General features: G+C 42.5%; 2 protein-coding genes across 4 annotated transcripts; one reads left to right on the top strand and one right to left on the bottom strand.

The window, feature by feature from the left end:
* Window positions 1-592: 592 nt before the first annotated feature.
* Window positions 593-9492, bottom strand: tube1 (tubulin, epsilon 1). Of its 2 annotated transcripts, none has more exons than XM_078795960.1 (12): window positions 9355-9492; window positions 9128-9201; window positions 8816-8868; window positions 8674-8725; window positions 8329-8444; window positions 7873-7994; window positions 6803-6990; window positions 6581-6717; window positions 5552-5692; window positions 4474-4614; window positions 2376-2550; window positions 593-751 (listed from the first exon to the last, which is right to left on the bottom strand). In XM_078795960.1, exons 1-12 carry the CDS (start codon window positions 9377-9379, stop codon window positions 629-631), a joined length of 1347 nt encoding a protein of 448 aa, XP_078652086.1. In that variant the 5' UTR covers window positions 9380-9492; the 3' UTR covers window positions 593-628. The 2 variants fall into 2 exon arrangements, with proteins under 2 accessions (XP_078652086.1, XP_078652085.1); XM_078795959.1 differs by having other exon boundaries at window positions 606-1722.
* dglucy (D-glutamate cyclase) lies at window positions 8354-19618 on the top strand. 2 transcript variants are annotated; one of them, XM_078795957.1, is made up of 15 exons: window positions 8354-8477; window positions 10290-10375; window positions 11745-11898; window positions 14255-14341; window positions 14558-14696; window positions 14772-14922; window positions 14996-15118; window positions 15341-15574; window positions 16111-16228; window positions 17397-17539; window positions 17618-17717; window positions 17832-17980; window positions 18037-18156; window positions 18234-18391; window positions 19442-19618. In XM_078795957.1, exons 2-15 carry the CDS (start codon window positions 10312-10314, stop codon window positions 19592-19594), a joined length of 1893 nt encoding a protein of 630 aa, XP_078652083.1. In that variant the 5' UTR covers window positions 8354-8477; window positions 10290-10311; the 3' UTR covers window positions 19595-19618. The 2 variants fall into 2 exon arrangements, with proteins under 2 accessions (XP_078652083.1, XP_078652084.1); XM_078795958.1 differs by lacking the exon at window positions 8354-8477 and having other exon boundaries at window positions 11848-11898.
* The last annotated feature ends 4067 nt before the right edge of the window (window positions 19619-23685 follow it).

Below are 23685 nucleotides of genomic sequence, written 5' to 3'. Positions count from 1 at the left end.
ACTGTTCTCAAATATCTTCATTTTCATTTTTCTGCACAAAATAAGATGAAAAATAAAAAAACAAGAATAAATAAATATAATAATAATAATAATAAAACAGCAAATAATAATAACTTAAGAAACCACATATAGTTGGTGGGTAGACAAATGACTTTTTTCAGATTAAAATGAACAAAGCATTATTAGAGCCCTGTAGACATGACAAAACACGACTATAGTCACATTTATACTCTTTTTATTTACAACATATTGCGCAACTGCAGGGTCTTGAGACACATGCTAACTCGCAAACTAGAGAGCTAGCGACCTAAACGATAGCCTTCGAGTTATTTCCTTTCAACTTAAATAGCCAAAAACTTACCACTTCCACACGGATAGGGAGGATAACTATTAACAGTTATTTAACCTTTAACATGAACATGAATCAAACGTAATAATTTTTTCTGGGTACATGATACCATACAGCATCCATATCAAACTAACATTAAACTTTCATATCAAGGCGGGGGCCTCAAACTAGTGTCCTGCGGGCCACATTTGGCCCGCGTGTTATTTGTCAGTGTACTAAAAGTATAGCAGGGCTTCTCAGTCAATAGAAACTTTGAAACCATATTTTTCAACATCAGTTTTATTTTGAAGCCCTAAACCAAACCAGGGTCGGCAACCCACGGCTCCAGAGCCGCATGTGGCTCTTCAGCTTCTTTATTGTGGCTCCTTTAGCAATGCTCAAGTATCTTTTTGTAATGAGTTTCTAAAAAAAAATTGAACTTTCTGTGAGACCCCGAATGAATCCTGGCAGAGTTCTGACTAGCGATTGGATGATCGTGAGGAATGGACAGGAAGCGGAAGCATTTATGCTTCAAATGTGGCGAGAAACAACAGTTTGTTGTATTCTGCTGTTAAAACTGGTAAAATCAAGAAAGATATTATTTTTAAATTATTGTTTGCGGCTTCGGTCTATTTTCCTTTGGCGAGCGTGGGGGTAAAATGGCTCTTTTGATAGTAAAGGTTGCCGACCCCGGCACCTAAACTAAAGCCGGGTTGACGCACAGTGGGGCTGCTGATCCGGGTGTTTCCGTTGCTCTACGACTGGCACGGCGAAAACCGGTTCCACAGGTGTTGCAAGTGGATGCAGCGAGCCCGGTCGAGAGTTTGTCACTCACTCTCGTCGTGGGCGTGGTCTATTTTCGTGTTGTGGCGTTCATGCGGCTATATCACTGCAGCTCAAAACGGCCTCTACTTTACCCAGTACCAGGAGACGTTGTTCACTGCGCTAACAATGCTGGCCTTTTTTTGGGGCCTTTTATATAGGCCTCCAAACGTAAACACCTTTTTGCTTTTTTTTCACTTTTGCTTGTTTGTTTGAGACCAAACTATGTGAACCGCGACAACATGACAACTCTATCTCAACAATACTTGCACAAAAATATGGAAATATGCATCCATTTCTACCTCAACTTTTCTATTGACTGTCGGTATACTTTTTACTTCCTGGTTCCCTATCGCTTTCACTTTAACGTCAATGGCGTATTTATTAGAAATACGCCATGAAAGCGATAGGAACCGCGTTCATTTAGCAATGTTGACTCTCGGTATATCCGATATCAAGTTCCCTGTATCCAGATGATGATACTCGTCAATCAGAGAGTCCAGGGAGGTGACGGCCTCTGATAATAAACCCAGCTCCATGCCGTCTACTTGCAGGTAATGATGCAAGTGTGCCTAGAAAAGTTCAATAAAAGTAAATAACGACGTTTGCGAGTCTATTTCGAGCAACACGGCCAGCAGTGTGATGTACAGTATCAATATATTGATTCCAATCACATGACCTGTTAAGTGCATGACACTGTTCAAACATGCTGGGTGAACATATGATCGGGAATGGACAAGGTGTTGCGTGTCCAATCAGATTTCAGCTTCTATGTGCGGCCATATCAGTGTGATCCGCTCAGGGTGTTTAGGATCAGGAACGCTGGCCTGTGTCACTTTAACCACGCAGTATTAGCAAGGAGGCTGTTTCTCTAATCAATCACACTTCAGATTGGCCTCAGAGTATTTTGGCCTCCATATTTTTCCATCCATTCAGCCAGTCTGTGGGGTGTCGACATGAACGGGTTCCGATGTCTGGATGTTTTTACACACGCCATTTTCAGCTTTTGTCTGTACACGCACTTTTCTTGTTAAACCTTCCGACACTTCAAGACGGAAATACCAGGAGTTGTCATTTTCATATTGGGAATATTTTACTATTTTAATTTTTACTCTAGAATGCTAGACAAAGTGGCCCAGCGCACCAAAAAAAAAGCGTAATTTCTGTAAGGAAGGCATAAATAAATATGCTTATCGAAACTTAAAAATGGAAGAAATGTATTCACCTTCTTCTTGTAAAGCCTGGTGAAGCGTTCCCTCAGCTCCACAAATGTGGACTTGATTCCGGTGGTGTTGGCCAAGGCTAGCAAGGATTGAGCGTGACCAACGGGGGGCACAGAACACAGACTCGTCTTCCACCCTTCTTGGTTCCACGACACAAACGGGAACAAAGGCTTGTACCTGTTGTTGAAAAAATAAGAGAAATAATGACTTTGGCGAGAGTTGGTTTGCCAGCCAATCAAACGCATGCACATATAGATGGACAACATTCATCCTCCGTGGACAATTTAGAGTCTCCTGTTAACCAATGAATATAATATTTACAATGTGGGAGGAAGCTGGAGTACCCAGAGAGAACCCAAAAAGGCACAGGTAGAACATGCAAACTACACATATACACTACATATTTTTTTGATAACTAAAATAGAGCTTTTTTTGGTTTAGGATTACTTTAAACTATCAGTACTTGTCTTGTATATGTGTTAAGTGGCTGCGTGATGAGTTTAGTGTTCTTTCTGATGGGTTGACAAGCCCATCCTTCATTCATTCATTCATTTTCTACCGCGGGGGGGCTGGAGCCTATCCCAGCTGTCTTGGGGCAAGAGGCGGGGTACCCGGAGTAAACACAAAAACGCACAGGGAGAACATGCAAACTGCTTTTTTAGTTTAATGATAACTAAAGTAGAGCTGGAAATAATGCATTATGGAGGAGTTGAAATAGCTTTTTTTGTTTAGGTTTACTTTAAACTATCAGTACTTGTCTTGTATATGTGTTAAGTGGCTGCGTGATGAGTTTAGTGTTCTTTCTGATGGGTTGACAAGCCCATCCTTCATTCATTCATTTTCTACCGCAGGGGTGCTGGAGCCTATCCCAGCTGTCTTGGGGCAAGAGGCGGGGTACCCGGAGTAAACACAAAAACGCACAGGGAGAACATGCAAACTGCTTTTTTAGTTTAATGATAACTAAAGTAGAGCTGGAAATAATGCATTATGGAGGAGTTGAAATAGCTTTTTTTTGTTTAGGTTTACTTTAAACTATCAGTACTTGTCTTGTATATGTGTTAAGTGGCTGCGTGATGAGTTTAGTGTTCTTTGCGATGGGTGGACAAGCCCGTCATTCATTCATTTTCTACTGCTTTTTCCTCACGAGGGTTGCAGGGGTTGCTGGAGCCTATCCCAGCTGTCTTGGGGTGAGAGGCGGGGTACAGCCTGGACTGGTGGCCAGCCAATCACAGGGCACATATAGACAAACAACCATTCACACTCACATTCATACCTATGGACAATTTGGAGTCGCTAATTAACCTAGCATGTTTTTGGAATGTGGGTAGGAAACCGGAGTACCCGGAGAAAACCCAAAAACGCACAGGGAGAACATGCAAACTACTTTTTTAGTTTAGTTAATTTAATGATAACTAAAGTAGAGCTGGAAATAATGCATTATGGAGGAGTTGAAATAGCTTTTTTTGTTTATGTTTACTTTAAACTATCAGTACTCTCCTTGTATATGTGTTAAGTGGCTGCGTGATGAGTTTAGTGTTCTTTCCGATGGGTTGACAAGCCCGTCATATCGCGACTGGCACAGTATTTCAACAATTAGTAGTAGTTGGGAGATGACATGAGATTGGAACATGGTCATAAATTAGCCGCACCCCAGGGATCGTGAACCTTGCACGTTACTGAATCTACTACTATAGCAAGAAAGTTTAACAGCAGGATTTCAGTATCATCCCTAATTTGCAATATGATTTCAATATGAAAGAGTGAAAGAAGAAGATTATGTTGTATAGAAAATATAACATAAAAAAACATAAATACAGTTCCACTGGAAATGATGAAACCCCCATTTTAAATTGCATTTAATTTCAAAATGTACTAACTTTCAATAAAGGTGTGATTATATTTATACGTGTTGAGCTATTTAAATTGTTGGTGTCAGTTTATTGATACGTTAACTACAGTAAATGTATAATCTTGACCAAAACTTCCTGCAGAATGAGGGTTGAATAACTGAGTGGTGCATTCACGAGCGCCAAAGTGTGTGTGATTTGTCAGATGCATTGGTGCAGAGAAAAACAAAGTCAGGTAGGGAAGATCTCAGACCTCTCGATATTCCTGCGCAGGTCAGACACTTGAACGTTCCCCCTGAGCATGAGGGCACAGGCAAGGTAGAGACCTTGCTTGGGGTCGGCTTTCATTAACTGGTGGCCTTTACTGAACGCATCGGCAAACATTTGATCCAGGCTGCACAAAAAACGACACAACACAAAGCGTAGTTAATGCCAAACACGTGTTTGTCGACTCAACATATTCTATGAAATTGCGCAATCAGGGTCCGTATTGAAAAGCTAGATAGCTAGCTAATGCGGGACAGCACTACGGTGCCATTCGATTCCAAATGAGCTTATTTTCCATTCCACGGGTGACTGTATGATGCTAGACAGCTAGCGAACCGGTAAAGTCAACTCTGTACACAAGGCTGACTTTTGTATGTATGTATGTATGCGTGCCAGAAAAAGACCAACGCTTCCCGAGGCTCAAACATTTTTGAACAAACCCAGCTTGTTTACGAGCAGTTGCCATCTTGTGCTTCACAGAGGGAAGAAAAAAAACATGAAAGATTGTCTAATTGCGAGAAGAGCACTGACATATTAATTATTGGGAGACGATGACAACCATACGTATGGAGTAAGGATCCACCGATACATCGGCCGGCCGATATTTACGTTTTTTTCCTTGTATCGGCATCGGCTGATACGCATGTGGGTTCGCCGATGTATTTTTCCACCGCATGATTTACAGTCAGGCATCAGCCGGGGCAGCTTTGTGTTGCCTTTAATGATGAGAGAAATGTTTTATATATCGTACTAAATTGTGTTGGTGTGATGTGTTTCTGTGTGGAGGCGGGGGGGCGTCAGAACGAATATTTATTCCTTTTAAAGTTGAAAATGGCGTTTAAATGTGTGTTTAAGAAAGCTGAGTCCTACTGTGTTTGGTGTTTACATTTCAATAAATATTTCTTTAAACATTAGACTTGTACTATTTGTTATCATGGTCATTCTTTCCTGTAAATTGAGGGATCAAAAGCAGTATCGGCCACAAATATCGGCCCCAAAAAAACCCATATCGGTCGATCCCTAGTATGGAGTTTCCAAAACTCCGCTAAGGGCAAAGTACAAACCTTCTGGTTGGCGCATGAATATCTGCCAATGAGTGAAGAGGACTGAGGCTTGGCACCAGGTAGTGTAATCGAGGGAAAGGAACCATGTTCATGGTGATTTCGTTCACGTCCATGTTTAGGGTGCCCTCAAAACGCGCTGAGCTGAAACAAAATGAAGTGGGGGGGAAAATGAATGGAACTAGCGGTCGAAAAAGTGATGGCAAAGAACACGAATTCAAAAGAATTCCATCCGATCGACCGCAACATCTTCACATAGCCAGCTGCCGTTTGACGCCCCTGCACAACCCGAAACTCCAAAAATTCCACTGAAGGAAAAGGCACCCCGGATCATGGATGCTGTATGGTATCATGTACCCAGAAAAAATTATTACGTTTGATTCATGTTCATGTTAAAGGTTAAATAACTGTTAATAGTTATCCTCCCTATCCGTGTGGAAGTGGTAAGTTTTTTGGCTATTTAAGTTGAAAGGAAATAACTTGAAGGCTACCGTTTAGGTCGCTAGCTCTCTAGTTTGCGAGTTAGCATGTGTCTCAAGTCCCTGCAGTTGCGCAATATGTTGTAAATAAAAAGAGTATAAATGTGACTATAGTCGTGTTTTGTCATGTCTACAGGGCTCTAATAATGCTTTGTTCATTTTAATCTGGAAAAAATCATTTGTCTACCCACCAACTATATGTGGTTTCTTAAGTTTTTATTATTATTATTATATTTATTACTGATTGATTGATTTTCTTTATTCTTGATTTGTTTATTTATTTTTCATCTTATTTTGTGTAGAAAAATAAAAATTAAGATATTTGAGAACAGTGGAATGTTTTATCAGAGCTTTTCTTGTAGAAAATTGGAACCAAAGCGAAGTTTTTTAAAATTTTTTTGTTTTTAATAAATGCGTTTTTTTTTTTTTGTTGGAAAACCTGATGCGGCCCAGTCTCACCCAGACCCGAGCTCCAGCGGCCCCCGAGTAAATTGAGTTTGAGTGTAGACGCCTTTCATTAGCATAGCTCATGGGGACAAGTGCAATACTGTACCTGGTCATGTTGAGCAACATTTTTGCCACAATGTTATTCATGGCATCAAACGGCCTCTCGATGCCGTCTTTCCTGATGGCACCTGACTGTCCACGATGGGATGTCTGTTTGATCTTGTTCAATATCTCAACCAATGCCTAACGATGAAAGGAGAAAGGATGATATCTTTAAAAAAATGTGTTTGGTGTACATTTTTTTTGTGATGCCGGGAGGGGAACAAACCTGATTTTCAACAGGCAGGACACAGTCGGCATTCTCCGTGAGTTCCCTCATGGCCAGGATGCTGTTGTAGGGGGAGATGATGACATCATCCTCCGAGGACGGATACACGGGGGTGACGATTCTACACACCTCAGGGAACTCATCCTTGAGAAGGCTGAGTACTTTGGTTCCTAGTCCGGAACCTGTACCTGAGGTCACAAAGAATATCTTAACTTCGCTTCAATTTCTATTCAGGTGAAAGGATGAATCAAAAATGCACTATGACCTTTAAAAATGAACTTAATTGAACCTTCTAAATGCTCAAGTCCAACCTGAAAATGTACACCAAAGAGTGTAAAGGTGACTATAGGGGTGTTATTTCATGTCTACAGGGCTCTAATAATGATAAACAGATATTTAGAAAGTCGTAAACAGGTTTTCTATGCTCTTACTGCAAATATATTCACTTAATATTCACATGACCTCACAGCTAGGAGACCAGGGTTCAATTCCACCCTCGGCCATTTCTGTGTCTGAGTTTGCATGTTCTCCCCGTGCATGCGTGGGTTTTCCCCGGGTACTCCGGTTTCCTCCCACATTCCAAAAACATGCTAGGTTAATTAGCGACTCCAAATTGTCCATAGGTATGAATGTGAGTGTGAATGGTTGTTTGTCTATATGTGCCCTGTGATTGGCTGGCCACCAAGAAGACAGCTGGGATAGGCTCCAGCACCCCCGCAACCCTCTTGAGGAAAAAGCGGTAGAAAATGAATGAATGAATGACGGGCTTGTCAACCCATCGGAAAGAACACTAAACTCACCACGCAGCCACTTAACACATAGACAAGACAAGTACTGATAGTTTAAAGTAAACATAAACAAGAAAAAATGAATGAATGAATAATATTTATATCTAACATTTCTTATATTAATATTAAACGCACCAAAGTGTAATTATTGCATCCAGTTTCAACAGTACTTCCTGTTAAACAGCTAAGTATGAGCATTTCCATGACACAGCACACATTACCCCCCCCCCATGCGACACGGGGACCCGGCTGTCGGGAAGCCGCTGGGTTGTGGCGTCTCACCTCCTCCCATGGAGTGGAGAAGAAAGAAGGACTGCAGACAGTCACATTGTTCTGCAGCCTTTCGCAGCTTGTCCAGTATTTCCTCCCTGTAGGTTGACCCGTACGTCAAATGTCCAACTGCCCTGATTGGAAAAGGACAAAATAAAAAGGACTTCCCAATGGGGCTAAAAATAATTACATTGGGTTGAAATTTGGGATCATTTCAAAGTCCAAAATGCGGACGCCGTAGTGCCATATCAAACAGAGCTGGAATTCCACAACATTGTTGTTGCAGAAACTCCCCTGTGTTTATTTACACAGCAAGCAACCAGAAACGAGGTAAATGTCTATTTTGGCACCGACATATTAATGATCTGGGTTTAGTTGTTTAAACTGGAATGCCAATCATGGCCGACTTCAGACGAAACGTGCATGTTTTGGGACGTGGGAGTCGTCGTAGATACTTGTGTGTCTCACCAGTTGTTGCCTGCACCTGACACGTCCGTGAGGAGCTGAGTGCTGTCGAACACGTCTCTCAAAGGGCCCTGCAGAATCTCGCTGACCACACCCTCCTCCATGTCCACCAGCACTGCCTGCGGATGCGATAAAAGAGATACGGCGTACAGGTCAGGTTTCATGCGTACGTGTCACTGTTGGATGTAGTTTTTATTGGCGCCACAAGCTGTTGTTTAGGTTTTTGGATGTTTTAAAGCAGACTGCAAACTAGTGAGTGTTACACTTTTGTGGTTTAAAAGGCACTCACGACTGGGATTATTAAGACTGAAGATGGTTAGCTTAGATGACTGAATTATGAGAACATACCCGTGCTTTCAGCAGTTGGATTCTTTCACCACCGGCTACATGTACTCCATTTCTGTTCATTGGGGGAAACAAATATATTACTTCATGTATGACGAGCACGTACGTGCACCAAATATATGGCAGCAATAGCAGATATGACTACCTTGGGTCCACATTATGGAAAAAAGTTCCAATGGTGTCGTCGTACAAGCCACTCTACATAAGACAGTAAATATGTATTAGAGGTTATATATTTTTCATACATTTGGGTCCAGTTTATAGCTGCTGCTAAGCTATGGAAAAAAAAAGACAAATTGCAGATTGTGTCAAATATGATATCACACTAATTAATTACATTAATCAAGTCCCACCTCTAATTATTTAATCACAAAACTCAGTCAGTATGCCCCAATGAATTCAAAATAAATGCATTGTTCAAATGTAATGTTTACACAAGTAAAGTATAAACACTTACTTTGTTATAGTGGGCATGCTCTTTCAAAGCAAGATCCCAAAACCGACAACCAATCTGGTTTCCGCATTGTCCAACTGAAGAGCAGATTAAAAGGTTTATTAAATACCTGATAATAATCATTCCCATACAGCAAAGATGGTGGCATTCAGCCTTAATCAGACTTTGCCAAGTTACAAATTAATAGCTGTTAAATCGTTACAGTGGATAACAGACTATGAACAACTCACCCTGGACAACAACCGACTGCGTCATGGCTATTCAAGATGTTACACGGGCGACGGCTTGGCTCATGTTGGCAGTTGACAAATCCGCCATCAAGTTGGGCTTTTGGACTCTTACCGCTTCTTCTAAGACCACTGTTGTCGGATGTGACGTCACTCTCAGCGGCGGGCGATTGTCCCAGCAGTGTTGCCGTAGCATTTTGGCTAGCATTTAGCTAACTCTTAAAAACTTTATACGAACGCAGATTAAACTAAAGTTCTTATAAGAATCATGTTTGGGTTAATAAATGTAGCCTTTTTATAATATATGTATATAAGTACAAATATGTGTAGTCGGCGGCGTCAATTCACCTTTTACCATCAAACAGAAAGAAGAAGCATATCCGTCCGCTGCGGATTTAGTTCCGTGGGGAAATTGTTAATAATTTTTAATTCCGGAGTGAAAAGAACTCTCCGAACAAAAACAAACACGGATGGCAAATGTCTTTTCCTCCACTTTTTTCCTGTAATTTGAAACGTCTGCTCATTAGGTGAGTATAGTACATGGAAACATGATGAGCTTATGTCTGCTTTATGAGTCGGAGTGGCTTGACATTGACTTGGCAGCGATTGTAGCCTGTGGCTAGAAATCACTGGCTCTTCATGTGCTAACTGCAGTCGGGGCCAAAAGTTTGGAGAATGACAAAGTCCGATGTTACTACGATATACCGAGGTATAATTACAAGTCTTTAGTGACAGTTTAATTAAGTTCATGCAAGAACAAATAAACATTGACATTTACACGTACGTCTCGTGACAGACAATTAAAATGTCTGTATCTAATTACTACTCCATCCTAAGTATAACTACACAGTGTTAGTGACTAGTAACTTGCTGATTATACATATATATATTTAACATTATGTATGTACATGTAGTTAACATTATTCTGTTTTGTGCACCAATCAGGTGATCCGGTGAAATATGCTGCCTGCTATTAAACACGCAAGGTCTCGCCTGAGATACTTCCGGAGTATCTCAAACAAAGGTAAAACTCTAATGCTAAGAGACCACTGGGCTGGCGCCAGTTGGCGCCAGTTGGTGCCAATGCAATTTGCTGTGTCGCCAATAAGGTGCCTAGTGGCGTGCAGTGGCTCCCAACTGGCTCGTGGTGGCCCGTAAGGGCGGCAAAAATTGAGTTTGACGGCAAGAAAATTTCAAAATGTTTAAAATCTTTGTCGCGCCACTTGCATCAAGCAATTGGCACGAAGTGTCCACCAAATGGAACCAAATGTCACAAACAATCCGCCTATTGGAATCCACTGGAATGTAATGACGCGAGCCAAGTTGCGCCAATGATGCTAGGAGTCCACTGGGCCGGCGCCAGTTGGTGCCAATGCAATTTGCTGTGGCGACTAGTGTCGCCAATAAGGTGCCTAGTGGCGTGCAGTGGCTCCCAACTGGCTCGCGGTGACCCGTAACGGCGGCAAAAATTGAGTTTGACGGCAAGAAAAATTTTAAATGTTTAAAATCTTCGTCGCGCCACTTGCATCAAGCAATTGGCACAAAGTGTCCACCAAGTGGAACCAAATGTCACAAACAATCCGCCTATTGGAATCCACTGGAATGTAATGGCGCGAGCCAAGTTGCGCCAATGATGCTAGGAGTCCACTGGGCCGGCACCAGTTGGTGCCAATGCAATTTGCTGTGGCGACTAGTGTCGCCAATAAGGTGCCTAGTGGCGTGCAGTGGCTCCCAACTGGCTCGCGGTGACCCGTAACGGCGGCAAAAATTGAGTTTGACGGCAAGAAAAAATTAAAATGTTTAAAATCTTCGTCGCGCCACTTGCATCAAGCAATTGGCACAAAGTGTCCACCAAGTGGAACCAAATGTCACAAACAATTGGAATCCACTGGAATGTAATGGTGCGAGCCAAGTTGCGCCAATGATGCTAGGAGTCCACTGGGCCGGCGCCAGTTCACGCCCAAGATTATGTGATTGTCGCGTAGTGGCTCGCTGTGGCGCCGAATAACGGCAACATGCCGAGCGGACATTAATTCGGCGCTACTATGCGCCATTCACATAATCTTTGGCGCCAACTGGCACCAACCCAGTGGACTCCTAGCATAATGGATTCAACACTAGGCTTATTGGACCCACTTGGCACGTCTGGCTTCGACTCTTCGATGGAGACGTGGGACAGGCATGGCACTCATGAAGAAATTGCAAGTTCATAATAAATGAAATAGAAAGCCCACAGCCTTGTCGCTCGCCCACGACCACATTCCTGTGGGCAACGAAGACGTGCCGTTGAATGAATGCTAATAATTAACGTGTTTCCAACGTGTTTCCAAGTATTCTATGTGTTTCTATTCCTTTTTTGAATCCCCGTCTTTGGTGTATGAACTGTGTTGTAGGATACCACCAGGCAAATGTAGTCATCCTGCCTAAACATTTGGCCGACGACTTTGAAGCCTTCTGTCACAGTAACTCTGCACCTTTACCACTCCTCTATCGCAGCCAATCGGGTGACAGCTCATTCCCACCTCTGGCTAAAGATGCTGACATCAGGTAAGACAAATGTTTTATCCTCATTGATGAAGCCTTGCTGGGCTGTATTGTCGCTATCTGTGGCCATGCATATTGTGTCCCCATCCAATATTATATACTCTATTTTTTGCCGATATCGGACTGAAAGGCTAAATCGGCAAAAAAACTGAACATCTACAATTTTTGATATCAGTACTCAAATACAGGAAGTCCAGGCAGACACGCTACGAAATTAAAATAATGGACAGTTTCATGGAACACATACTAAAACTTAAGTCATAAACGTAGGTCAGCGCTTTAGGCCTGCAGAGAAGGCTTAGCTGGCCCTTGACTGCACACCAGTGGTGGGCAAAACCGTTCATTTCAGTGAACCGCCTCATTCTGGTTCATTCAGTAAAAAGATCCGTTCATTTCGGTCAATTGGTCGTTAGCCTGTGATTCCCCCCCCCCGTGCATAGACCCGGTCAGCTGTGTCGAGTCAGTCCGTTCACTCATGTTCACGTTCGTTCCGACTCAACTGTCGCTCAATTTCTCTGCCTCAGTCTTTCAGTCAGCTAACCCCACCCACCCACAGAGCGAGGCGTGACGATAGGATAAGACGGGCAAGCACGCAGATAGCCCCGCCCTGCAAAAAGGAACGGTGAACTGACTCTCCGGCCAATCAAAAAAAAAAAAAAAGATTTGCAACTGAACGGGTATTTTAGGGGTGGTGACCTCATTCATTACGTTCACAAGAAAAGAACTAGTACTTTTGACCTGTTCGTTCATGACCGACGCACCACTACTTGCACACCACTGGGTCTAGATAGGCCTGACTTGACAACATCCACATTCAAGCATAGTCCTCCATCTGTACTAGGGATCGACCGATATGGTTTTTTTTGGGGCCGATGCTGATACCGATTTTTTTCCATCACCCTTAGCCGATGGCTGATTTTACTTGGGCCGATACTGCTTTTGATCCCTACATTTACATGAAAAAATGACAATGATAAATATTACAGGTCTCATGTTTAAACAAATATGTATTGAAATGTAAACACTGAACACAGTAGGATTCAACTTTCTTAAACATGCGGGGTCCTCTGCTGCCGGGGCAACACAAAGCTGCCCCGGCGGATGCCTGATTCTAAATCATACGGTGGAAAAATACATCGGCGAACCAACGCGCGTATCAGCCGAAATGCAAATATCGTCCCCATATATCGGCCGGCTGATGTATCGGTCGATCCTTAATCTGTACCCTTTCCCGAGTGCCCAACACCACCCCAAATTACTGTAAAATACGAATAAAGATATAGAAATAGCTGATTGCACAGAAAAGACTCACTGACTATATCCTTCAGAAGGTCACATACACTAGACCAGGGGTGCTCATTAAGTCGATCGCGATCTACCGGTCGATCGCGGAGGTGGTACTGGTCGATTGCTGGTCGATCGCGGCGTGACATTAAAAAAAATATCATCCTAGCATCAATGCCGTCACTTGATTGATATGCAGGGCAGCCATTCAGATGACAACTGAATGTTGCCCTTCGGGTGACCAATCAAATCAAACAACGTCTCTAAGTGCAGCAGAACTTACGATGTCAGCCTATCATCCATCCCCGATACTTGATTGACATGCAGGACAACCAGTCAGATGACAACTGAATTTTGACCTTTAGGTCACCGCTCATGCGTAAACAACGATGCAAAGTGCTAAGCTAGTCGGCGAATTGCATCAGATTTTAAGTCCTCGCTAAAGTTTATGGTCACTAAAATGAGTGAAGGAGCTGGACCAAGTAAAAAGGCAAAAACATATCACTTCCATACGGATATGGAATATGATACGGATATTATCCATGACTGATAAACATTTGGAAGTGTGCGTGAGGCTGGCTATCAGCAGCTACTGTCCGGACTATGCATCCCTGGCTGATTCAATTCAGTGCAAGTCATCAAAGTAAACTCAGGTAATTACAAAAAATGTTCATAGTTAATTATGTGTGTTTTGCAATATTGGCTCATTTGGTTATGTAAGGTACATCAACATACATTGTACGTACAAATAATCCTCAATACATTTGAAAATAAATAGATGTTTTGCATTTTTGTAGTAGGTAGATCATTTTGACTCGGTTATTTTAAAAGTAGCTCGCATGCTGAAAAAGTGTGAGCACCCCTGCAGTAGACAGTTAGTATATATGTCGAGAAAAAGCAGGTTCAAATGCATTCCTATCATACATATAAATGACCTTTACTAGATGGTTGGTTTCTGTTACGTTTGCAACATTGTTCTCTGCTTATGATATATGTAATATGTTATGTTTACTACATTATTCTCTGCTTATGATATGTAATATGTGAAAGTATTTGCTTCTTTCCGTGTGTCCAGGACAGACGTGTCACAATACAGAGTGTATCAGGATGGCGTCCTAGTGACAAATGTCTCCAGCCTGCAGAACGACGGTGCTTCAGTCAGGTGCGATGACCGCAAAGTCGATTAGGGATGGTTTGAAAATGAAGAAGCGGTATGACGCCATCCCGCGTTTAAACACTCTTAAAGGTTTAAAAATGTGTAAGGGACAGCATCTTTTTTATGATGCCCAAACAAAAGATGACATATTTTGAGTAGAGGTGCATGATCTGTTTTCATGTAATAATAACAATTTGGATATGATGTGTTGTCTGTGTTCAGGAGCACAGCAACACAGCCAGCAGGTCATCGAGTCAAGTGGTCAGACATGGTGTGTTTCCATCTGGGCAGCAGCTTTGGTTTTGAGGACATCTTGAAGAAAGCTGGAGTCGGCGTTGGTAAAAGTGTGGGCATGTACAAGGTACGTAGATATGAAATATGCTCCTGTATGTTGCCACAGAGTCAGGAGAAGAAATATGTCCATGTCTTCGTTCAGACTGCAGTTCCCTGTATTAGAGCCGGAGTTTTCCGGTCCCCCCTTGTGGTGTCGATGTATCCGATTCCACCTGATAAGTTGGAGGCGGCAGTCCAGGTCTCTCACCGTAACCCACAAGCGCACGGCGCCCCCGTGCACATTGGTGATGCAGGTACAAAAACGCTACTTTGGCTATTTTCACGTTGTCTTGAATGAATATGGAAATGTTGACCGTGTGTTTTTAGCTTTCCTTGGCATACAGGATCTATCCAGACCGGACTATGGGGATGGAGTTGAGCTACAGCCTTCGGATGTCCCGGTCTTCTGGGCCTGTGGAGCGACGGCTGTAGAAGCAATAATCAGCAGCAGTCCGTATTTAGTATAACACTTATTGATATTTCATTCATTTTAAGCTAATGTTCCCTTGAACGTGCAAGGACATCAGGTCACGGTCTTATGGGGAAAATTCTTTTACATGTTTTTGCTGACATTTTTGAATAAATTAATGTAAAAATGATCATATACAATATTCATTGATTATTACACTGATCTAAAAGACTGAATTTTTTTTTTTTTTTTTTAAATTCCAGAGCCAACTTTGGCATTCAGTCGCTCACCTGGCATGTTGTTGACTGATGCACATGAAAGCTCCCCCGTACCCCCCCTTCCCACTGACAACAAGGAACCCGAAGCCATAAGCCCCCCTCCAGAGCTGACCCCCACCTGCTTTCTGATATCCAAAAATCCTTTGTTATATAGTTTGGTGTCCAAGAGGGTTGCGTCCAAGATCGGCAAATTGGATGCAATTATTGGAGAAGATCCAGGTAAATTATTTCTCGTCTTTTTAGTCGTTTGTCACGACACTGTGATTGAAGCACAAAATTTAAGTCACCCCCAAACTTTTTTTTTGCCATGACTGTTAATGAATATTAATAACTAGAAAAGTCACATTCCCACAGGGTGATTTACAACAAAGCGGGAATACTGCACATCACTTTGAAATATAACACCAAAATATATCAGGAGAATCAGTGGCAATATTCAGATTATTTTGGCAGTAGTACTTCTGGTCACGTGACAGCGACGGGGTCGGGCAATGACACGCCAGCGTTATCAGATGTTCCCCGCTCTGGAAGGGCTGAAACCATAAAATACTTCACTGTTTCAACCTGGAAAAGGTGCTAAGAGTCCAAAAGTGGGCCAGTTAAAACTAGCTGCTTCTAAAAATGTCACAATTTGGGCTTCCGTACTGGGAAAACTACTTGATTGGTGAAATATAATGTCGTTTGTACAACAGTACGTATGTACGATACGTCCGATATGATTGACGGGTTATTGAATCCGAGCGTCTTTCCAACAGGTCAACGAGGGATCAAAGCTTTGTTTGTCCAAGATGAACTTCTGCGCTCCTGTCTGGCTCTCTCCCATGCATCATCTGTTGCCATAACGACAGGCTTTCCCACGCACTACATGCACAGGTACTACCTCTCACACATAGTATCCCAATACACAATTCCGCTGAGGACAGTATTCTCATTCTGTGATATTACCAGGATTACCTGGATTTATTTGCACACTGCTCAGAGCGTATGCGCTCCTGTAGACCAGTTGAAAAACTGAATTTGGATCTTAAGGAAGTTCCAAGTGGAGCTTCAAAATAATTGTCTGTTTATCAGCTGACGTTTTTGTATTTGGTACTAATGTCTGGCTATGTGTCATTCATTCATTTTCTACCGCTTATCCTCGCAAGGGTGGCGGGGGGTGCTGGAGCCTATCCCAGCTGTCTTGGAGCGAGAGGCGGGGTACACCCTGGACTGGTGGCCAGCCAATCACAGGGCACATATAGACAAACAACCATTCACACTCACATTCATACCTATGGACAATTTGGAGTCGCCAATTAGCCTAGCATGTTTTTGGAATGTGAGAGGAAACCGGAGTACCCGGAGAAAACCCACACATGCACGGGGAGAACACTCATCCACCGTGCAATCCATATTTGTGAACAGTTTAACAATAATTCATGGTTCCATTTATCACAGTGAGTCTTCCAGGTCCTGATGCAGCAAAACAGTCCCAGACCATCACACTACCACCACCATATTTTACTGTTGGAATAATGTTCATTCATTTTCTACCGCTTATCCTCACAAGGGTTGTCATCAGCTATCTTCGGGCAAGAGGCGGGGTACACCCTGGACTGGTGGCCAGCCAATCCCAGGGCACATATAGACAAACAACCATTCACACTCACATTCATACCTATGGACAATTTGGAGTCGCTAATTAACCTAGCATGTTTTTGGAATGTGGGAGGAAACCGGAGTACCCGGAGAAAACCCACGCATGCACGGGGAGAACATGCAAACTCCACACAGAGATGGCCGAGGCTGCAATTGAACCCTGGTCTTCTAGCTGTGAGTGCTAACCACTCGAATACCGTGCAACTGAGTCAGACTTCATAATGACAAAAGTGGTCAAGCACATATGTTGATGTTTAGTTAAGATGGCATATTTTTGTAATAATAACGTCCAAAAATGTTGCTGTTGTTGACTTAAACGGGTTCCACTGAATTGAGGCATCTGAAACGTGGACCACTTTGAAGGTGGAAAGGCTGCTGAAGACATGCTTTTGCCTTCTTCCAGTCCTCCTGATGAGACTGATGGCCCGCCCGGAGCTTTCGCCATAGCGACCATGCTACAGTCCCTTGGCAAGCGCGTTACAATGGTGACGGACCGGAGAGCCTTGGAGATGAATGGGGCCCTCATCGATAAAGCTGTGAAGTCAGGTAGGAGCTCCGTTATGATGTTTCTGAATGTCGCTCAGTGTTTCCATAACGACCATGATTCTGGACTGTCATGCTCAGGTGTTCTGAAGACCACCATTCCGCTGGTCACCTTCGAAGACAGCGGTCCAAACGCTGCCCTTGATTTTTTGTGTCACCACGGTGACCCCGCTAAGCCCAGGTCAGATAATGTGACTTTCACCAAAGCATGTTAGCTCGTGGAGTAGAAATCAGACCTTTGCAATAATTCTTCATTTGTCACCTTGCAAATGTGTGTAATGATCTGTGATATCAGGTACGACCACCTGGTGGCGATAGAGCGCAGCGGGCGAGCTGCGGACGGGAACTACTACAACATGAGGGCAATAAACATCAAACATCTGGTGGATCCAATCGATGACCTGTTTCTTGCCGCAGAGAAGATCCCAGGAATTACAACCACAGGTTAGCTAACGCCATCGTAGTTTGCTGCCACTTTGGACACATCCTGTTCTCCGCAGGCATTGGTGATGGCGGCAACGAGCTGGGGATGGGGAAAGTGAAAGAGAAAGTGAAAAGCTTGATGCCAAAGGGGGATCTCATAGCCTGTGATGTCGCCGCCGACTACGCCATCACTGCAGGTTTGCATTAAAACGCTGCGGTTGTTTATATTTCATATTCTCCCAATAATAAGACGGTTGATGTATGCCACTCGTAGGGGTGTCCAACTGGGGAGGGTACGCTGTGGCCTGTGGCCTTTACCTGCTGCACACTTGTCCCACCCACCAGCGATACCTAAACAAAGGACTGGGAGTGGATCACGTCACCCCAAAGGATTTACAAGACTGGACCGCTAACCTGCCATCCGTCAACAAGGTGACTCGCGCACTTAAATACACTACACTTAAATTGTAAATAATTCCTATTTTTCATGGTAACATAAGATGACTTTAGCTACAGCAAAGCATGCTGGGAAATGCGTATGCTAACAGATTGTGATGTTTTTGTGTTGATATAAAAATACTGTCATTTTTTCTCCAACATTTTCTACCGCTTATCCTCACGAGGGTGGCGAGGGGTGCTGGAGCCTATCCCAGCTGTCTTAGGGTGAGAGGCGGGGTACACCCTGGACTGGTGGCCAGCCAATCCCAGGGCACATATAGACAAACAACCATTCACACTCACATTCATACCTATGGACAATTTGGAGTGGCTAATTAACCTAGCATGTTTTTGGAATGTGGGAGGAAACCGGAGTACCCGGAGAAAACCCCCGCATGCACGGAGAGATCACTCGGCCACCGTGCAGCCCATATTTGTGAACAGTTTAACAATAATTCATGGTTCCATTTATCACAGTGAGTCTTCCAGGTCCTGATGCAGCAAAACAGTCCCAGACCATCACACTACCACCACCATATTTTACTGTTGGAATAATGTTCATTCATTTTCTACCGCTTATCCTCACGAGGGTCGTCACCAGCTGTCTTGGGGCGAGAGGCGGAGTACACCCTGGACTGGTGGCCAGCCAATCACAGGGCACATATAGACAAACAACCATTCACACTCACATTCATACCTATGGACAATTTGGAGTCGCTAATTAACCTAGCATGTTTTTGGAATGCGGGAGGAAATCGGAGTAGCCGGAGAAAACCCACGCATGCACGGGGAGAACATGCAAACTCCACACAGAGGGTGGAATTGAACCCTGGTCTCCAAGCTGTGAGGTCTGCGCGCTAACCACTCGATCTCCAAGTTATTCAGTACTTCCACAGACTACTGGACAGTAGACATTTCAACCAGGAATGAACGGACACAAAAAATGTGGGGGTTACTCTCCTAAACCCCCCCAAACTGGGGAACTTGTGTATCTATCTGAAAAAGTCTAGCCAAAATTGACTGTTTTTTATTTTTTATTTTTAGGAGGAGTCTATCTTGTCAACGCTGGTGGATTTCGGCATTCGGAGTGGGAAAACTGGTCACCTGGCCATGGAGGTGGATGGTTTGACCTTTCACCCGTCACATTCTGACATCATAACCAGACTCCTGGAGGTCACCCTGGGCTCAGCCAAGTAGCTTGACCCGTATGCCAATAGATTGCTTTTGGCAACAGTAGAGTTAAGTCAATACTGAATAGTCAAAAGCTACAAATCTTCTATGTATGTGTGTAGTATATGAAATTGTTGTTTTTGTTGATGATAATAAGTTAGCAATCAATTCCCACAGTGAACCGGCCTTTCTGTCTGCGACCGTGGATCTCATCTATGATTAATCTTATACTTAATATCTTAATCATGTTGCGTCATGGTTTCTGCTATTCCGTCCATTCTTTTCTTGTACTTTTCCACTGGGACCTTTTGACCCGGTCATGACCCAAATTGAATGTGATTTCCTGCTGCATGATAGCAGCATCTGCCAAGATGAATATACGCATACAACGCATCACACATGAATCGGTATCATTGAAGAGATTACACAAACACACACGCACAATGCTAGCATCCAGAGGAAAGATTGTGTTACAAAATAAATCCAACGACAGGCAAAGAACTCCGGTTTTCCTAATTCACCTGACCACTGTTTTGTGAATCTTTTAAAACTAATAAACAATTTCTCACATTCAGCCAACCACAACACAAATGTCCTTTCTTCAAACTGAACTGGAGTCAGTCACCGATGATACAAGCAAAGGGAGAATATGTGAAGTAGAAATTGTGTGTGAATGCTAGCTGTAACGCTAAGCTACTGCTTACATCTCGCCCTGAGGATGCTAACACCTAGCATGCTACTGCTGCTAAAATGCTAATTTTTAGAATGCTAGTTTGCTTGGCTGACTTGAACAGGGGACATTTTGACTCGTTTGTGCAGTACTGCAACCTAGCAGGAAACATGTATCATAGCATAAGTGAGAAATTTAGCTGGGTACTTTTTTTTTTACATAGTTAGCTACTTAGTTACTAGTTAGCTAACCAGAGCTAGCTTGAGCTAACAAATAGACTTGTTTGAACAGTACTGCAACCTAGCAGGAAACATGTATCATAGCATAAGTGAGAAATTTAGCTGGGTACTTTTTTTTTTACATAGTTAGCTACTTAGTTACTAGTTAGCTAACCAGAGCTAGCTTGAGCTAACAAATAGACTGTTTGAACAGTACTGCAACCTAGCAGGAAACATGTACCATAGCATAAGTGAGAAATTTAGCAGGGTACTTTTTTTTTTACATAGTTAGCTACTTAGTTACTAGTTAGCTAACCAGAGCTAGCTTGAGCTAACAAATAGACTCATTTGAACAGTACTGCAACCTAGCAGGAAACATGTATCATAGCATAAGTGAGAAATTTAGCTGGGTACTTTTTTTTTTTTTACATAGTTAGCTAGTTAGTTACTAGTTAGCTAACCAGAGCTAGCTTGAGCTAACAAACAGATTACATTTACCTTTTAGCGAGGATTTGTAATATCCAAAGGCTTCATTGACGTGAAAAACCGGCGTCTGCGTCTGCTTTTTTTTGGCCCGGACAACACACACAAACCTATCTTTACTTACCTTATTTGTGGATCGACAGGTCGAAGGTATCCATGTCGTAGCTTAAATGGCGCCAATGGCGGACCCATTTAGGTGACGTCATCACAATCGCCAAGTTGTTTTTTTTTTTTTTTTTTACTCTCGAAGGACACGGTTTGGTCTCTGTACTTTGAATATTTACTTTGGGTATATTTTTTGAATTTAAAAAAATAAAAAGTGGTTGGAGCAGAACGAGGAATGTATTGGCTGCGGTGGGCGGGGCCTAGAGTTTGAAAGAAGAACTATCCCAGGCATTCTAAGACATTAAGGGGTGATACCAGTTACCGATATCATTCTTTTGGCATACCAAAAGATACCGCTGCCGATACGCTGGGTGACGTGTTTACCCTCCAAAAACACACGTCAAATACTGACCATTGCCAACTTTAATGTGTATTTTTGTCACGTATTAGTCATCACAAATGACATAAATAAATATGGCCTCTGCAAAACTCACCACAATAATATTTTCATATCTTCAGTTCTGATAATAAATCTTAAACTTATATATAAATATATAAATATATATAAATTAAAAAAATAATAATAAATAAAAATAAATAAATAAATATATATATATAAAAAAATAAATAAAAACAATAAACAGCACCATTGTTTATAGTATGTATGTATGTGAAATGCGCCAGCACTACGGATTCTGAAGGCCCTGGGAAGATGACATTGCTATGGCTAATTCTTAACATTAAGGTTAAGATACACATTACGAAATGAAGATGATAGACTGTTGGGAATAAATTCATGGATTTTATTGGACAAATGCTAGCATTTACGTTGTAAATGTAGTTTTCAAATGTAGTTTTCAAGTATTTCATGCCTTTATGCACACATGTTTAGAACTGATCATTTCAGAGACATGCACCACGACTGGCCGTCATTCTTATAACAATTCTTATTCTGAAATGTTGGTTTCATTGATGTATTAATGTATTGTGAAATGATCACATGTAAGTCTATAATCTTTGTCCTGTGTTTTATTGTAAATATGTAACAAATTAAAGGTAAAAACACAAAATAAGTCAATGGAATTTCAAGTAGAAAATAGTGGAACAGGTCTAGGTAGCTGCAATACTGGCCCTGTATGATGCTGTATGTATATATATGTATATACAGTGAAGAAAATAAGTATTTGAACACCCTGCTATTTTGCTATTTCTCCCACTTAGAAATCATGGAGGGGTCTGAAATTTTCATCGTAGGTGCATGTCCACTGTGAGAGAGATAAACTAAAAAGAAAAATCCAGAAATCACAATGCATGATTTTTTAACAATTTATTTGTGTGATACAGCTGCAAATAAGTATTTGAACACCTGAGAAAATGAATGTTAATATTTGGTACAGTAGCCTTTGTTTGCTATTACAGAGGTCAAACGTTTCCTGTAGTTTTTCACCAGGTTTGCACACACTGCAGGAGGGATCTTGGCCCACTCCTCCACACAGATCTTCTCTAGATCAGTCAGGTTTCTGGGCTGTCGCTGAGAAACACGGAGTTTGAGCTCCCTCCAAAGATTTTCGATTGGGTTCAGGTCTGGAGACTGGCTGGGCCATGCTAGAACCTTGATATGCTTCTTACGGAGCCACTCCTTGGTTTTCCTGGCTGTGTGCTTTGGGTCGTTGTCGTGTTGGAAGACCCAGCCACGACCCATCTTCAATGCTCTGACAGAGGGAAGGAGGTTGTTCCCCAAAATCTCACAATACACGGCCCCAGTCATCCTCTCTTTAATGCAGTGCACTCGTCCTGTCCCATGTGCAGAAAAACACCCCCAAAGCATGATGCTACCACCCCCATGCTTCACAGTAGGGATGGTGTTCTTCGGATTGTACTCTTCATTCTTCTTCCTCCAAACACGCTTATTGGAATTATGACCAAAAAGTTCTATTTTGGTCTCATCTGACCATAAAACTTTCTCCCATGACTCCTCTGTATCATCCAAATGGTCATATGCAAACTTAAGACGGGCCTTGACATGTGCTGGTTTAAGCAGGGGAACCTTTCGTGCCATGCATGATTTCACATCATGACGTCTTAGTGTATTACCTACAGTAACCTTGGAAACGGTGGTCCCAGCTCTTTTCAGGTCATTGACCAAGTCCTGTCGTGTAGTTCTGGGCTGATTCCTCACCTTTCTTAGAATCATTGAGACCCCACGAGGTGATATCTTGCATGGGGCTCCACTCCGATTGAGATTGACCGTCATGTTTAGCTTCTTCCATTTTCTAATGATAGCTCCAACAGTGGACCTTTTTTCACCAAGCTGCTTGGTAATTGCTCCGTAGCCCTTTCCAGCCTTGTGGAGGTGTACAATTTTGTCTCTGGTGTCTTTGGACAGCTCTTTGGTCTTCGCCATGTTACAAGTTAAAGTCTTACTGATTGTATGGGGTGGACAGGTGTCTTTATGCAGCTAACGACCTCAAACAGGTGCATCTGATTCAGGATGATACATGGAGTGCAGGTGGACTTCTAATGGGCAGACTAACAGGTCTTTCAGGGTCAGAATTCTAGATGATACACAGGTGTTCAAATACTTATTTGCAGCTGTATCACACAAATAAATTGTTAAAAAATCATGCATTGTGATTTCTGGA

Source organism: Doryrhamphus excisus, linkage group LG14, assembly GCF_037039965.1.
Source record: "Doryrhamphus excisus strain RoL-2023G ecotype Guam linkage group LG14, RoL_Dexc_Guam_v1.1, whole genome shotgun sequence".
Classification (NCBI taxonomy): domain Eukaryota; kingdom Metazoa; phylum Chordata; class Actinopteri; order Syngnathiformes; family Syngnathidae; genus Doryrhamphus; species Doryrhamphus excisus.
This window is presented reverse-complemented; position numbering and strand designations above follow the sequence as displayed.